The sequence below is a fragment of the Mixophyes fleayi genome, chromosome 8 (genome assembly GCF_038048845.1).
Source record: "Mixophyes fleayi isolate aMixFle1 chromosome 8, aMixFle1.hap1, whole genome shotgun sequence".
Classification (NCBI taxonomy): domain Eukaryota; kingdom Metazoa; phylum Chordata; class Amphibia; order Anura; family Limnodynastidae; genus Mixophyes; species Mixophyes fleayi.
In genome coordinates, this window is record NC_134409.1 from 22,696,263 (window position 1) to 22,714,873 (window position 18,611).

General features: G+C 39.9%; 1 protein-coding gene across 2 annotated transcripts in view; it reads right to left on the minus strand.

The window, feature by feature from the left end:
• Nucleotides 1-1,469: 1,469 nt before the first annotated feature.
• The window catches only part of RAB3B (RAB3B, member RAS oncogene family), a 72,420-nt gene continuing 55,278 nt past the window's right edge, over nucleotides 1,470-18,611 (minus strand). For both annotated transcript variants that reach the window (XM_075182082.1, XM_075182084.1), the window contains exons 4-5: nucleotides 16,527-16,651; nucleotides 1,470-2,109 (exon numbers count right to left, since the gene is read on the minus strand). In XM_075182082.1, the coding sequence (XP_075038183.1) occupies nucleotides 1,922-2,109; nucleotides 16,527-16,651 (313 nt within the window). In that variant the 3' untranslated portion in view covers nucleotides 1,470-1,921. The remainder of the gene's footprint in view (nucleotides 2,110-16,526; nucleotides 16,652-18,611) is intronic.

Here is an 18,611-nt window from a genome sequence, read left to right on the forward strand (position 1 = left end):
CAGACAGAGAGAGAGAAAGAGAGATAGAGATAGGGTCAATTTTGATAGCAGCCAATTAACCTACTAGTATGTTTTTGGAGTGTGGGAGGAAACCGGAGCACCCAGAGGAAACCCACGCAAACACGGGGAGAACATACAAACTCCACACAGATAAGATCATGGTTGGGAACTGAACTCATGACCCCAGTGCTGTAAGGCAGAAGTGCTAACCACTTAGCCAGCATGCTGCCCAATTATCAGGCCAATCACACGATAAACGACCATTCAGCCTGATATCGCATTAGTCTGTACGTTGCAATGAGGAACGATTATCGTTCCAAAGCACAGCGTATTGTTTCACATGATTTTTAAGCCGGACTAAAAATCTTGTTCACTGACGGGACGATGTCATTCCAATCCTGCAGTGTTTATGTACTCAGGACCGGCAGTGTCCATAGATCTCTATGGAGTGTGCAGAGTCACCATCTTTTCAGACAATGGTTATGACAGATGAAGAGCACAGATGTAAAGGTAAATCTTTTAAAACATGTTTAGTGTGTAGACATGAATCGGCAGCTGATCGGGACTATTTTGCAGTCATTATTAAAATCGTTAACAATATCGCATCGGGAGAAATTTGGTATAGTGTGTACCCAGCGTAAGTTACACCACCTTGTGGGATCACTATATTAATAAGGTCAGAATTGAGTCTTCAATCACTGGCTATTTAATAATTGCTCTCCAATAGAATTAATGGAAGTTTTAGTGAATTATAACTTACACTATATGGTGAATGTTCCTTCTTCTTATAGGATCTGTTCTCTGAAAGTTTGCCCTACTGTTTCCCTCTTCAATAGTTCCTGTAATGTCCCATAACCTTATAACACCTTAATTAGATTGATAAATGTAGTTGTCGGGAAAAAGTAAAAGAAAAAAACAAAAACCCTCCATGGCTAATAAAACCATAAAACAATAATTTATTATAACATGAAAATACACATGCAAATGTTGTCTGGACTTTTATACCAGGGTTATTTTTTTAGTCTCAGGGGTATATTTACTAAACTGCGGGTTTGAGTAAGTGGAGGTGTTGCCTATAGCAACCAATCAGATTCTAGTTATCATTTATTTAGTACATTCTACAAAATGACAGCTAGAATCTGATTGGTTGCTATAGGCAACATCTCCGCTTTTTCAAACCCACAGTTTAGTAAATATACCTCTCAGTCCGCATGACCCAACTAAAAAATGTTATGGAGTCTTTATACGTCTTATTGCTTGTGTGGGTACATGGCAACATGATGAAGTTATGGAGGAGGCTACATTGCCTATATAGAATGTAGGCAGCCTGTCTTACGCCTAAGTAATAGACTGAATATTGACACAAGGAAAATGGCTGCCTCCACAGTTGTTCTGCTGTTCTGCATTAATAACCAAGTCATTATATAAAAATTTTGCTCATATCTTAATAAAAAAAAGACCCGTATTCATTCCTAACAAATGACTTTATTGTCCACAGCTTGAACATGGAAATATATATTTATATATTTACATCCTATGACAACATTTAAAAAAACCGCACTCATTTATTGACATTAAAAGATTACAAATAACAATAAAAACACCAATTCTCATAACAAAGACTAATTCTGTACCACAATTACAATCACACACGAGTAAGACTGTTTAGTCACTTTACAAATTACGGTAATCTTCCATCCTTACTACCTATAGGTCAGTGACGTTGGGTTTTGTGGGATCAGATTCCAGCCGTTGTATCTGGGGACATCTGTGAGAGGTGTATTACGGAGGTTTGGAGTAGTGGTTCCGATCCTACGCCCAGCTCAGATTGGTAAGGTTTTGCTAAACAGCGAACAAGTAACGGTAATACAACTTGGGAGTTCAAGGTGCACTGGTCGGTCCACGGATGGAGCTGAATGGGTTAACAGGAACATTTTTGCTGCAAAGGGGGAGCAGAGTCTGTAAAACGCATGTTTTTCCCACCGCTGCCCGACGAGTGCTCGTTGTCCAGACTCTCCGACATCTTATCACAGATTATATCCACCAGGCGTTCAAAGACCTGCTTCACCTGTATATTCTCCTTGGCACTGGCTTCGAAGAACTCAAACCCTGTAAGTAAAAACAGAGCAATAATTTAGAGGTGTTGTCCACAGTTGTATAATGGTGCATTGGCTCTCCCCCCTCCTTTTATTAAAACCCCATGTCCCCCCTCCTTTTCTATCCACTACTTCAGATGCGTTAGTTCTAAATTTCTAATGGATTGTTGTTCCTGTTAAAATTGTTCTTTAAACAGAAGATTACATAATATAGTAAAAACATGATTTACCTGATGCTGGCTACACATGCAGTTATATATAAATACATTTGTGTGGCCCGAAAACAATCTGGTATAAATTAGGTCAAATATTTGTGATCACATGAGGGCCATATCCACACAACAGTCCTGTTTTTTATTTTGCTCTCTTTATTTAGTGCATTTTCAAAACTTTAACGATGAAATAAAAATACAGAACAAGGGATAATATGTGAGGACTGTTTTAAAAGATTGTGCACAAGAGGGAACAATTCATTGGTACTAACAAACTGGGTTTTTTTTTGTGCAGTTATGGGTGGGATGTGTGGAGGGTGGGTGGGGATTGTAGTGGGTCAGAGACAGTTGGGGGAGGGGGGTAGGATGATACAACGGTCCTGTTTTACATGGGAAAGTTCATATTTATAGGAGTGTAGTGCTTGAGGATGTGGTCCTTGTAAATTGGGGCACGGTTTGGGCTGATAGGGGGCATGGCAGATCTGTTTCTGATTTCTTTGCTTTAATTGGAATGATTATGTGATCCAGTCACCTGGCCTGACCACCAAGCAACCTGTTCAATACTGCAACCCATCCATAGCAACCAACCAGATATTGGCTCTTACTGGTCAAGTGTAAGTTCTGTTTTAAGCAGCACTTGACAGTGTGGGAATAAATTAAAACAGCTCAGCCAATACGGTAATCTGGAACCTGTTTCTTGGGTCTCTCCTGACTTTACACCTATATTTCCTACGGGTTTCTGTTCCCTGTAATGCTTGTTCTATCTCTAAGTTAACTTCCATTCACACTATGTTTATGTCCAGATACCTCAAATGACCGGATACTGGAACGGTCAGTCAGACAACAGACAACACCTCTACTGCAGCGCTCTCCAACACAGGTCTGTTCCTTATGCATAATTCAGTACCTGGTGACAAACCCGGCAATGGTCACCCCACTAGGCTTACCATGTCCTCCACTAAATAGGCCTATTCTCACCATCGTTGCAGTCATTTATAACCCCTGGAGGGCACAACCTCCTAATGACCTGGCAATGTTGCTTTCTGGCTCTCACCGATCTTCTCCCCTGACATACACATTCTCATTCTGGGGTTATAACATAAGCACTGACGACACCCCCAATGTCACAGCTTCTGAGCACGGCCTCATTTTGACTGACACAAAGCACTGCCATCCACCAGGCGGAAGACACTCTTAATCTAACTTATGTAGCTCATTGGAACTCTTTCTTACCGCAACCTACTTATTGGTGCTTTATCTGTACCTCCTACTTAACTGGTTCTCCTACATACAGAGCTCCATAAAGTGAATCATGATCTCCCCTTTGCCACTTCTTGTACTTACTTTTTTAAACTTATTTATTTATCTAAAAAAATGAACTATTATATCAATTTATGGTTCTGTTCCTTTGGGTTTTCAGATGCAGTTTATGGGCCCGAGTCATTAAGAAGAGTAAAGCATAAAAAAGGAGTAACTTTGCACCTGGGCAAAACCATGTTGCATTGGAGGGGGAGGTAAATTTAAAATGTGGGAACAGATTTATATTTGGGGTAGGGCATGTCATAGATCAACTTTAAATTTCAGTGTAAAAATAAAACTATCAAGTATTTGTGTGCTAGATGATAAAACAGCCAGTATTTAACGTATGTGTAAAATAATACATTAACTTGCACCCCTTGCATTGTAACATGGTTTGTCCCAAAGAACATTTACTCCTTTTTTTGCCTTACTTTCCTTAATGACTCAGGCCCTATATGTTCACAGCTGTCCCAGGGATTTTTCTGCGGCCACTAGATTTAAGCTAGGTACACACTACACAGTTTTAATCCAATAATCGGCTAAATCAGCCGACATATGACCGCTCGTTCAAAAGTCGGGTCAGTGTGTGCAGTGACACGATGGTCGAAAGTCTGCCCAAATGGACGATTGTCGCCTCATTTGGTTGGTCGTACCGTTTAATATTTTCGTTCCAATCTCGTTTCCGTTGTGCAGTGTGTATAAACTTCCGACCGATCCACAACAGTGAGTACGAAATTACAGTCATTGCTCACGACAACATGGCTGTAAAAAGTCGCTAAAGGGACGTCCGTTCTTCCCTTTATCATCCTAAAATAGGCTAGTGTGTATGCAGTCCATGGACCGAGCGATCGGAACATCGATCGCATGTAAAATCGCTTGGCATAAAAAGTTGGTTGAAATTTCTGTAGTGTGTACCCAGCTTTAGTGCTGGCTGAAGACAGGCAGCATATAGGATTTTCCACTCTACATAACCAGCAATTAGGATCGGAGAGAAATACTACAAAGCGTGTTATAGGAAGTCGTCCCTACAGATCAATATGAAACATCAGTGTGTCTACTATTACTAATTGACCCATATATTTATGACTAGATAACTTGTGACGTCCGTATGTTTTAGTTATTTGTCACAACTAAAGATACAACTTGTATTTATTCCACTGCTTAATTTCTGTCATAGTCACATGTCCCCCTATGGTGATTATTGTAGATGTCCTTTATATTGGCTTAAAGCATCATACTTAGTGGTATATTTACTAAACTGCGGGTTTGAAAGTGTGGAGATGTTGCCTATAGCAACCAATCAGATTCCAGCTGTCATTTTGTAGAATGTACTAAATAAATGATAACTAGAATCTGATTGGTTACTATGGGCAACATCTTCACTTTTTCAAACCCGCAGTTTAGTAAATATACCCCTTAAACTTGAATCATCTCTCATGTATTTAAAAGCTAAAACTGGGATATTTTATTTTTACAGCTGAAGATATTTTTGCATCAACAAGGTTAAAAAAGATCACATCAAAAATGTAAAAGAAGCACAAATACCCCTCAGTGAATGAGTTTTCTGTAATTAAACCTTATTCCTGGCTCTGTACAGCTCCAGGAAAACCACATTTCCTACTTGTAATTAAAACTGTCATTTATGCTTAAAGTCATTAATACGGAGATGTATTCCTTCAAGAACGGATTTTAAACAAATTCACATATCAGGCAGTGAGAAAGATTTCCAATCTCAAGAGACTCGAGAAAAGTGTGTCTGGGGAATATCAAAGGGTTTTAAATTATATTATGGTATACAAGTATTGGAAACCTGCTATTACTTATAAGATGTCTGGATTGTGTGTAATTACTAACACTCTAGTACAGAACTCATATACTGGTTCTGTGTGTAATTACCAACACTCTAGTACAGAACCGGGTTATACTCATACACTGGTTCTGTGTGTAATTACTAACACTCTAGTACAGAACCGGGTTATACTTGTATACTGGTTCTGTGTGTGATTACTAACACTCTAGTACAGAACCGGGTTATACTCATACACTGGTTCTGTGTGTAATTACTAACACTCTAGTACAGAACCGGGTTATACTTGTATACTGGTTCTGTGTGTGATTACTAACACTCTAGTACAGAACCGGGTTATACTCATAAACTGGTTCTGTGTGTAATTACGAACACTCTAGTACAGAACTCATATACTGGTTCTGTGTGTAATTACCAACACTCTAGTACAGAACCGGGTTATACTTGTATACTGGTTCTGTGTGTGATTACTAACACTCTAGTACAGAACCGGGTTATACTCATATACTGGTTCTGTGTGTGATTACTAACACTCTAGTACAGAACCGGGTTATACTCATACACTGGTTCTGTGTGTGATTACTAACACTCTAGTACAGAACCGGGTTATACTCATACACTGGTTCTGTGTGTGATTACCAACACTCTAGTACAGAACCGGGTTATACTCACATACTGGTTCTGTGTGTGATTACTAACACTCTAGTACAGAAACGGGTTATACTCATATACTGGTTCTGTGTGTAATTGCTAACACTCCAGTACAGAACCGGGTTATACTCATATACTGGTTCTGTGTGTAATTACTAACACTCTAGTACAGAACCGGGTTATACTCATATACTGGTTCTGTGTGTAATTACTAACACTCTAGTACAGAACCGGGTTATACTCATACACTGGTTCTGTGTGTAATTACTAACACTCTAGTACAGAACCGGGTTATACTCATACACTGGTTCTGTGTGTAATTACGAACACTCTAGTACAGAACCGGGTTATACTCATACACTGGTTCTGTGTGTAATTGCTAACACTCCAGTACAGAACCGGGTTATACTCATATACTGGTTCTGTGTGTAATTACTAACACTCTAGTACAGAACCGGGTTATACTCATATACTGGTTCTGTGTGTAATTACTAACACTCTAGTACAGAACCGGGTTATACTCATACACTGGTTCTGTGTGTAATTACTAACACTCTAGTACAGAACCGGGTTATACTCATACACTGGTTCTGTGTGTAATTGCTAACACTCCAGTACAGAACCGGGTTATACTCATATACTGGTTCTGTGTGTAATTACTAACACTCTAGTACAGAACCGGGTTATACTCATATACTGGTTCTGTGTGTAATTACTAACACTCTAGTACAGAACCGGGTTATACTCATACACTGGTTCTGTGTGTAATTACTAACACTCTAGTACAGAACCGGGTTATACTCATACACTGGTTCTGTGTGTAATTACGAACACTCTAGTACAGAACCGGGTTATACTCATATACTGGTTCTGTGTGTAATTACTAACACTCTAGTACAGAACCGGGTTATACTCATACACTGGTTCTGTGTGTGATTACTAACACTCTAGTACAGAACCGGGTTATACTCATACACTGGTTCTGTGTGTAATTACTAACACTCTAGTACAGAACCGTGTTATACTCATACACTGGTTCTGTGTGTAATTACTAACACTCTAGTACAGAACCGGGTTATACTCATACACTGGTTCTGTGTGTAATTACGAACACTCTAGTACAGAACTCATACACTGGTTCTGTGTGTAATTGCTAACACTCCAGTACAGAACCGGGTTATACTCATATACTGGTTCTGTGTGTAATTACTAACACTCTAGTACAGAACCGGGTTATACTCATATACTGGTTCTGTGTGTAATTACTAACACTCTAGTACAGAACCGGGTTATACTCATACACTGGTTCTGTGTGTAATTACGAACACTCTAGTACAGAACTCATATACTGGTTCTGTGTGTAATTACCAACACTCTAGTACAGAACCGGGTTATACTCACATACTGGTTCTGTGTGTGATTACTAACACTCTAGTACAGAACCTGGTTATACTCATACACTGGTTCTGTGTGTAATTACTAACACTCTAGTACAGAACCGGGTTATACTCATATACTGGTTCTGTGTGTAATTACTAACACTCTAGTACAGAACCGGGTTATACTCATACACTGGTTCTGTGTGTAATTACTAACACTCTAGTACAGAACCGGGTTATACTCATACACTGGTTCTGTGTGTAATTACGAACACTCTAGTACAGAACCGGGTTATACTCATACACTGGTTCTGTGTGTAATTACTAACACTCTAGTACAGAACCGGGTTATACTCATACACTGGTTCTGTGTGTAATTACTAACACTCTCGTACAGAACCGGGTATACTCATATACTGGTTCTGTGTGTGATTACTAACACTCTAGTACAGAACCGGGTTATACTCATACACTGGTTCTGTGTGTAATTACTAACACTCTAGTACAGAACCGGGTTATACTCATACACTGGTTCTGTGTGTAATTACTAACACTCTCGTACAGAACCGGGTATACTCATATACTGGTTCTGTGTGTAATTACTAACACTCTAGTACAGAACCGGGTTATACTCATACACTGGTTCTGTGTGTGATTACTAACACTCTAGTACAGAACCGGGTTATACTCATACACTGGTTCTGTGTGTAATTACCAACACTCTAGTACAGAACCGGGTTATACTCACATACTGGTTCTGTGTGTGATTACTAACACTCTATGTACAGAACCGGGTTATACTCATACACTGGTTCTGTGTGTAATTGCTAACACTCCAGTACAGAACCGGGTTATACTCATATACTGGTTCTGTGTGTAATTACTAACACTCTAGTACAGAACCGGGTTATACTCATACTGGTTCTGTGTGTAATTACTAACACTCTAGTACAGAACCGGGTTATACTCATATACTGGTTCTGTGTGTAATTACGAACACTCTAGTACAGAACTCATATACTGGTTCTGTGTGTAATTACCAACACTCTAGTACAGAACCGGGTTATACTCATACACTGGTTCTGTGTGTAATTACGAACACTCTAGTACAGAACTCATATACTGGTTCTGTGTGTAATTACCAACACTCTAGTACAGAACCGGGTTATACTCACATACTGGTTCTGTGTGTGATTACTAACACTCTAGTACAGAACCTGGTTATACTCATACACTGGTTCTGTGTGTAATTACTAACACTCTAGTACAGAACCGGGTTATACTTGTATACTGGTTCTGTGTGTGATTACTAACACTCTAGTACAGAACCGGGTTATACTCACATACTGGTTCTGTGTGTGATTACTAACACTCTAGTACAGAACTGGGTTATACTCGTATACTGGTTCTGTGTGTAATTACTAACACTCTAGTACAGAACCGGGTTATACTCCTATACTGGTTCTGTGTGTAATTACTAACACTCTAGTACAGAACAGGGTTATACTCACATACTGTTTCTGTGTGTGATTACTAACACGCTAGTACAGAACCGGGTTATACTTGTATACTGGTTCTGTGTGTAATTACTTACACTCTAGTACAGAACCGGGTTATACTTGTATACTGGTTCTGTGTGTGATTACTAACACTCTAGTACAGAACAGGGTTATACTCACATACTGGTTCTGTGTGTGATTACTAACACTCTAGTACAGAACCGGGTTATACTCATACACTGGTTCTGTGTGTAATTACTAACACTCTAGTACAGAACCGGGTTATACTTGTATACTGGTTCTGTGTGTAATTACTAACACTCTAGTACAGAACCAGGTTATACTCACATACTGGTTCTGTGTGTGATTACTAACACTCTAGTACAGAACCGGGTTATACTCACATACTGGTTCTGTGTGATTCCTGGGAATATTTCTTACCGATCTATTTGAATGAATATAATTATTACAGGTGCTGTGGATAAGCCCTGGGCTCCTCCAATCGGGGCTCAGCGCACAGACTGAGGCGGAGTGATTCTGTTCAGTATCGGGAAGGAGGAGGGGGTGGGGGAATCCTTTGGGCAACCTGCACAAAGGCTGCTGAGCAGAGGCTGCGCATGGACTGTGCACTGGTGTCTGCATTATATGGCCTGTAAGTCCCTAAAATGCTCTCTGTAGTGTATGGCACTATCTAGGATACTCCTTGCGTTGTATAGCGGTCAATAAGATACTCTCCATATTGTATGACAGTCACTAGGATGCTCTCTGTTTTGTATGGCAGTCACTAGAGTGCACTCTCTATTGTATGGCAGTCACTAGAGTGCTCTCTCTATTGTATCACAGTCACTAGAGTGCTCTCCGTATTGTATGGCAGTCACTAGAGTGCTCTCCGTATTGTATGGCAGTCACTAGAGTGCTCTCCGTAGTGTATGGAAGTCACTAGAGTGCTCTCCGTATTGTATGGCAGTCACTAGGGTGCTCTCTGTATTATATGGCAGTCACTAGGGTGCTCTCTGTATTATATGGCAGTCACTAGGGTGCTCTCTGTATTATATGGCAGTCACTAGAGTGCTCTCTGTATTATATGGCAGTCACTAGAGTGCTCTCTGTATTATATGGCAGTCACTAGGGTGCTCTCTGTATTGTATGGCAGTCACTAGGGTGCTCTCTGTATTGTATGGCAGTCACTAGGATGCTCTCTGTATTGTGTGGCAGTCACTAGGATGCTCTCTGTATTGTAGATCTATCACTAGCGCTGGGCAAATTATTATGCATAAAAGTATAATACCTGCTAGGTCTTACTAGCAATACAACCCTGTTATATATCATTTAGGATGCAATGTGCAGTCTCCGATCTGTGTTGACATAATTTACTCCTCACTAATTTGGTTGATACCATTTTATATTCAGTCTCCAGTCTATATAAATTGACACCATTTATATACAGTCTCCAGTCTATATAAATTGACACCATTTATATACAGTCTCCAGTCTATATAAATTGACACCATTTATATGCAGTCTCCGGTCTATATACATGGACACCATTTATAGGCAGTCTCTGATTTAAATTAATTGACACCATTTATAGGCAGTCTCTGGTTTAAATTAATTGACACCATTTATAGGCAGTCTCTGGTTTAAATTAATTGACACCATTTATATGCAGTCTCTGGTTTAAATTAATTGACACCATTTATATGCAGGCTCCGGTCTATATTAATTGACACCATTTATATGCAGTCTCCGGTCTATATTAATTGACACCATTTATATGCAGGCTCCGGTCTATATTAATTGACACCATTTAAATGCAGGCTCCGGTCTATATTAATTGACACCATTTATATGCAGGCTCCAGTCTATATTAATTGACACCATTTATATGCAGTCTCCGGTCTATAGTAATTGACACCATTTATATGCAGGCTCCGGTCTATAGTAATTGACACCATTTATATGCAGTCTACGGTCTATATTAAGAAAACAGAAGCTGCATATAAATGGTGTCAATTGTCATTCAAGGTCCGTAAAATAACACAACTTCACTTCTCCACTGCCCTGATTCCATCAGGATAGTCCCAATCTGGGGGGACTGTCCTGTTCCGGCAGGACCCTGTGTAACAGGAGGTATTTGCCACTCTTCGCTTTCCTTAAATGCCGCATGAACCAGTTAGTGATGTGTACATAGTGTGCGAGAGGAGGAGAGAGGAGGAGAGAGGAAGCTGAGGTGGTTGGAGTGAGGCACAACCAGACGCCCTCTATGATGTTGGCCAGAACGGTGCTGGTCACAATAGGCCCTTCATAATTTTCACCTCCAGACCCATGTGGCCTCTAATCTGGTCCCTCTACGTCAGATGTGCGTCTGGTCGCTGCCTCCCAACCACCTGGCCAGTTAACATCTTACAGCCAATTTCAGAAAAGGCAGGACTGCAAAATAAGCTATTTAATTCTAGATAGATATGAAATAGAAATATGCATCTTCCATGGCTTTGTTATCATGCTAACATGCAGTATTCATCTGAACAACATGCAGCAATTACATACATCTTGACTAACATGCACAGAACTTTGCAGCATATGTATTTCACATGTGCATGTTTAAATGACTGATCTGACAACGCAAGAAGCAGAACATGAATGTGTCTTATGTGTCTATTTATTAATAATAAGCGATGGGACCAGTTTTGTATCGTTGCAACAGAAAACCTGATGGCGCTTTAATTAAAACAATAAAATCCAGACAGTAGAGCCAATACTGGCCGGGAGCAGATAAGGGTTAACTTACCGCTTTGCCGAGCCAGTAGGAGGACGGGGCAGTACATGCTTGGCCTGGGGAAGTTTTCTCCGAAGACAACCAGCGAAAGTGACAGGGAGAAGCCCTATTTTTGTCGAACATAACAGTTTTCTCTGGAGGTAGGGTTTATATAATAAATAGTCCCCTTAGTGCAGAATGAATTGGGTCCCTTTATTAAAGGTAAATCTTAAAAATGTGAGCAACACAGCTGAAGATACTAGGGGCAAGGGGGATGTCCCAGCTCTATAATTAAACAAGATATAAAAGAACTTGAGTATACTAGTAGACAATAATAGCAGTACCCAGGGTCAGGTGGCTGCAGCGAAAGCTGATGAAATCTTAGCATACATAAAAACAAGGGCAGAAATGCACGAGAAGCAAATGTAAATTTAACAAATATATTCAAGGACCATAGAAAGATTTGTCTGGTGAGCTTTTTACACCCAGGACTGTACAGGAGAAAAGTTGGCGTCCAGTGACATGTATTTTTCACTGTGAGTGTGTGTAGTTCGTTACATTTGAGTATACTGTCAAGAGAGGTAATAAAGGCAGAATGGATATGAATTGATGGATGGATTTAAAAATTGATAAACAGTTGGAGTTATTGATCCAGGAAATTATTCTGATTGCCTTTTATATGGCATTGTGGCATTTTTCTACCCTGTGGAGATATATTGGCAGATGCTTCTAGTGGTTCTGTTTCTCCTTCTTCTGGATAAAACACATCTAATACTTATAAAAAGGTTGAACTTTATGTACTTGTGTCTTTATTGCAATCAGGTAGTTTATGACTCCAGGTTGTTTTAACTCCACTCACTGTTCATCCATGGGTACAGTTTGGGAAGAGGTAACAGATGGTCAGACCCCAGTCAAAACGCACGTAACATACTAGTACAGTGGATTCCAAACTTTTTCAGCTCAAGGCACCCTTAGGGTCTCCAAAATTTTTTCAAGACACCCCTTAGCCAAAATAATTACCAAGTAGTCCACCTCCTTGCTTACCACTGGCCCTGACCGAAGCACCCCTGTGAGTTCTCCAAGGCACCCCAGGGAGCCTAGGCGCACAGTTTGGGAACCACTGTATAATTGGCCGCTATCAAAATTAACCCTAGTCTCACTCTCTCTCTCTCTCTGTCTGTGTATGTTAGGTAATTTAGACTGTAAGCTCCAATGGGGCAGAGACTGATGTGAATGAGTTCTCTGTACAGCGCTGCGGAATCAGTGGCGCTATATAACTAAATGGTGGTGATGAAGACCAGTATAGTATATCCCATACAGTATATCCCATTGTTTAGAGTTAGGACCACTCTATTGGCAGAAGCACCTTGACAAGGCAGGTGGCTTATCATGCATTTGCAAATGTGTGTGTGTGTGTGTGTGTGTGTAACTAACAATTCTGCATTTTATGCACAAATAGAATAGCAGTTCTTTTACTGGTTGACAGCAGTGTTGTTGAAGAATCTGCCTGACGGTCCCTCTATCCTTTTATATGACTCATTTACAATGTACACATAGATATCTGAATGGATAAACTCATCCACTGGCTGCACAAATCCTCTATATCCTATACTCATATTCACCCTGTGATTTATTAGATGTTTTATTGCATTTGTAACTCTGTATACGCAGCTATACGCAGGTGCATCTATGAACAAAAGATAAAGGATCTGTTTTATACCTAATGGGCAATGCACCTGATCACCTGATTATTACCCATAGGACCCTGGGAAATTCCAGAAAGTAAAGGGGAGGAGTAGAAAGCACCATATCTTGCATTGTGTCATTTAAGTGATGAGATAAAATTTCCAGCCACAGCTCCTTAATTTTACCTTTTATTTTTATAGCACCTACAAGTTACACTGTGCTTTACAGAGAACATCATTGACCTCAATCCCTACCCCAGTGGAGTTTCATCATCATCAACAGAGATTTATATAGCACCACTAATTCCGCAGCGCTGTACAGAGAACTCATTCACATCAGTCCCTGCCCCATTGGAGCTTAGTCTAGTTCTGTGTTAGCTAACCTGTGACACTCCAGGTGTTGTGAAACTACAAGTCCCAGCATGCTTTGCCAATATATGTCAGCTTATTGCTGGAAGGGTATGCTGGGACTTGTAGTTTCACAACACCTGGAGTGTCACAGGTTAGCCAATACTGGTCTAATTTCCCTACCACAGAAACACATCAGAATCCAATTAACCCACGTGTATGGTTTTGGAGTCTGGGAGGTAAGTGGACTACCTGGAGGATACCCACTGAACTGGATCCACTGCTAATAAATGATGTGCTACATTTTACAGTATAGAACACACACTCCCAACGTTAAATTGCTAATTAAAAAGAGTATTGCCCTTCGGGCTGTGTTACTCTAAGTGCCTGTACTTGGCTGATTAAAGAGCTGGGAGATGTGTGTCTGGCCCTGTGGGTCCCTGGTTTAGAAGCCAGCATGGACCTACTCAGCACACAGCAACTCTGCCGTATTACAATGTAGAACGATGACTAGGGATCTTCTATAGAGCAATAATACAATGCACACAATCAGCTGGAACGATAACAAAGAGGATCCCAGGTTTCAGCTGATGCTGTACTTCTAACTTCTTTACAAAGCCATCAGCCGCCATTGTTCTTGATTGCTGATTTGAGCTGCAGGACGCTGGGGGAGAGACTGTGATGACATGTACTAGGGGCACTCATATCATCCCTATAGTGAGCATACTGAAAGACCCACTCAGGCCCCACAGGAGTTATTTTATCCTCCCTCTTAAATCATAACCTTGCCTTCAGCGATAAGAGAAGTTTAGTGAATAAAAATAGACTATACCATCTAAATCAGCGTTGGCTAACCTGTGACACTCCAGGTGTTGTAAAAAACTACAAGTCCCAGCATACCCTTCCAGCAATAAGTTGTTATACAGGGTGATTCAAAAGTCGCAGTACACCCTTTTATTTCAAAAACTCTACAGGAAATTGGGAAACCTGAATACTCCAGTAAGGTATGGGTGACGTGGTCTATCTTTTACGGTATGTACCAAACATGGGCGCCATCTTAAAATCAGCCAATCTGCCCAATTCCTGTAGAGTTTTTGAAATAAAAGGGTGTACTGCGACTTTTGAATCACCCTGTATATTGGCAAAGCATGCTGGGACTTGTAGTTTCACAACACCTGGAGTGTCACAGGTTAGCCAACACTGAGCTAGATCGTCCTGATGGCTCAGAGTACTGCTAAATTGTGCTCAACTGTAGAGGCTGCATTTGTGTTTACCTACTGAATTAAATACATGCGAGTTACACAAAACTTAAAAAGAAAATGTAGACCTTTACATACATGAAACATGAGTTACAATGCTGTGTTCTGATTTTTCTTTGCATCTCTGCTTAAATGTAAAGTGTCATGAAGTATTTCCTCCATCCCCTTCAAAAAAAAATATGCAAAAATATCCCGGAATATCAGTAAATAGATTTAAAGGCATAGTTATCATAGGGCGGTAAAATCACCCTATACTAAAATAGGAAACCCTCGTGGACGATAAGATTCGCCTGGTTTCCCCCAGAGGTTCCTCATGCAAAGCACAGGTAAGCCAATATAACACACAGCGACGTTATGGAGGTCAGCTTGCGCGAATCGGCTAGCTGGGTTGTAATGTTCCTCACCTCTCATCTGCCTCGGTGAGATTTTAATAATAAAAAAAGCAGTTATTGCAGCAATTTATCGCTGCGTTAAGTGGAGATAAAAAAAAATAACTTCGCTTTCTCCCAACCAAGTATACTCAGATCTATGAGAGTATGCCATTGTTTTTGTAAAATATTATAATTATATTATGTGTGAATTATGAATTGATAAGAATTTAAAGATTAAGAAAAAATTACAATTAAAATAACAGTCTTATTTGTTAACTAATATTTCAGAATTACAAAAAAATAAATAATCAAATATAGGGCCATATCTATATATTAATAGCATAAGTACGACCAAGTTAAAAGTCTTAGTCTGTAGAGTTGCAGAAAAATACTGGTGACGTAATCTGTTGCACTGAGTTTTTTCGCAAAATGTTCGCCCGCCCTTTTACAACAATGCATTACCATTGTCCTCTGGAAAATGTGACAGCTGGCAATACACCTGTGCACCTGCTGGTTGCTCTGGAAACTGTGACAGTTAGTGAACTCTCCCTGTGCACCTGCTGGGTGACCTGGAACAGGTGACCTGCTGGGTGGTCTGGAAACTGTGACAGTTATTTGCAGCCTCGTATAACAGCGCGTTTTGCGGGGACCAAGCTCAGCAATGTAACTTTGATGGAAGAAGTTATACATATATTGTGGTGTGCAAAGAAATTCTTTACTTCCTTTAATATAGTGATTTATAATATAGTTATTTATACATTATACTCCGTTGTTAAGATTTCTACATGTAATGTAGTGTATAAAAAAAAAAAGTTATTGAATTCTGTCAATAAAGTAATTTAGTCATTACATATCAGCTTGAGGTGGTTACCCCCGGGTTTCTCTAGCTGAATTATAATTTGATGTTGGAGCAATTTAATAGGGAACAAGATGTCAAATTTCTCATTATATATGGACAAAAGCAATGGAAACAAATGTATCCAAAACTGGAAGTGTAAGTTTGTTTAAAGGAGACACAGGGCAAATAGATACTCAGTCTAGGGCTGAAATGCATAATGTGAGTCAGACTCTTGCAGTAATATAGCAGCACATAAACAAGCAGACTATTTAAACTGCATGCAATTCTGCTGACAGCCAGCAGGGGGTGTTGCAGTATAACACATACCAAGTTGATCAGCAAGATGCTTCCCTTTCTCAGCTGCTATCACTCTCTCGTCCTCCATGTCACACTTGTTTCCCACCAAAATGACCTGTGCGTTGTCCCAAGAATAGGTCTTGATCTGTGTAGCCCTACATGAAACAAAAATAGGAAAGTAATAAATGCGTTCTCATAAGAATGTCTGCATCTTATTGACATCAGCAGCAAATCACGTTCAACGTGTTAATATAGAACGCTTTAAAATAGGTCATGTGACCAAAGATCACACCTCACCGAATATAAAATATTTACAAGGTTAACATTATTGCTCTTACTTTACTGCTTAAACCTAAGGTTATGTTTTGCAATATATTTTTCATAGATCAATGGCTCATGGTGTAATATATAAATTATAACAACCTTCCACTAGAAAAAAAAAAAATACTTGTTGCAAGTTTTAATTAGATTTCATTTGTAATATTGTCCACAAATTGAATAAGTTGGTCATTACCGTTACATAGCCTACAACTTTCACTGTTGCTGCTGTTATTCATAAATTGGTTTGGTCAATAAATAAACAAATATGGTAAAATGACAAGGAAGAATACCATGTGATAATAGAAATATAATCCAACGCTTAGGGGGAGATTGAATTGTCGGCGATGTGGTGCGTGGACTTCGCGCCGCGCACATTGCCGGCAATTACAGCAGAAATCTCAGCTCATCTTCAGTTGGGAGGAAAAATGAGCAGAGCTTTCTGGCGAATCTCCGCCGCAAAGTGTCTTGCGGACGTTCCGGAGACACCTCGCTGCTAAATCTCTTTTTTCTTCTTCTATTTGACTAATGGAAATATTAAGAGTAGTGTATAACGATATTCTTATTGCAGAACTTCACCAAGTTGGGCTCATTACACCTCGGAAACACTATGGTGTAGTTTCATCAAACCTTTTAAAAAGGAAAGTGTAGGTGTTGCCCATAGAAGCCAATCATGTACTAGATTAATGATAGTTAGAATCTGATTGGCTGTTATGGGCAACACATCCACTTTTCCTTTTTTTTTTTTTTTTTAGACGGTTTGATAAGTCTACCCCAAAGTATCCTCTTTATTGCCAACGTGCCCTGATTTCAGGAAGTCAGGCTGTGAATAAGACCATCATGAATTGCATCTCGTTTATATTTGCTTTCTCTGGTAATCTTATTAGACATTACTCATGCTTATACTCTAAATACCCTTATGGGTACTATAAGGGGTGAAGCTATGGTCTTAGCAGGAGGTGCAACGGCTATGGGGCCTGGAGGTGGGGGAAGGGGGGTAGGCAAAGTGGGATCCCTGCGATCCATCATTGATTGGGGCATATTCAATTGTCGGCGGAAATGGCGGAAATCCCGCGGTCCGCGCACTATTACCGTTATTACGGTAATAGTGCGTGGGAAAAACCGTTAATACGGTAATTTTCTTGCTGGATTTCAGCTCGCAGCTCCCTGAGCCGCGAGCTGAAATCCAGCTAACTACTACCGTAATAATGGTAGTAGTTTTTACGCGACGGGACTTCCGGAGAATTGAATATGCCCCATTGTATGTGAACCTCATTTATCAAAGCAAAACAAAATTATTTTTCTATTACATATTTTACATCACTTGCCCTTTTGGTATGATTGTAACTCCTTTAGCCAGATACAGGAGAGACTTCTGTAATATAAGCCAGGAGTGTTGTACCTTTATTCCTGATAATTCTAAAGACCGTTTTGATCATGCTGAACACGTTATGAAATCTGCTGCCTGATCACACCAAGACAACTCTTGGGGCTAGATTTACTAAACTGCGGGTTTGAAAAAGTGGAGGTGTTACCTATAGCAACCAATCAGATTCTAGCTTTCATTTATTTAGTGCATTCTACAAGATGACAGCTAGAATCTGATTGGTTGCTATAGGCAACACCTCCACTTTTTCAAACCCGCAGTTTAGTAAATATACCCCTGGGAGCCTAGTGGCGTGGTTTTATATTGTTTTATCAATTTTATGTTCGTTATTGTAGTATTTTATTTGCTTATAACCTTTCTAAAATGTTTCTTGAATATAATAGCTAATAAAATTCATCAACACAATGTAC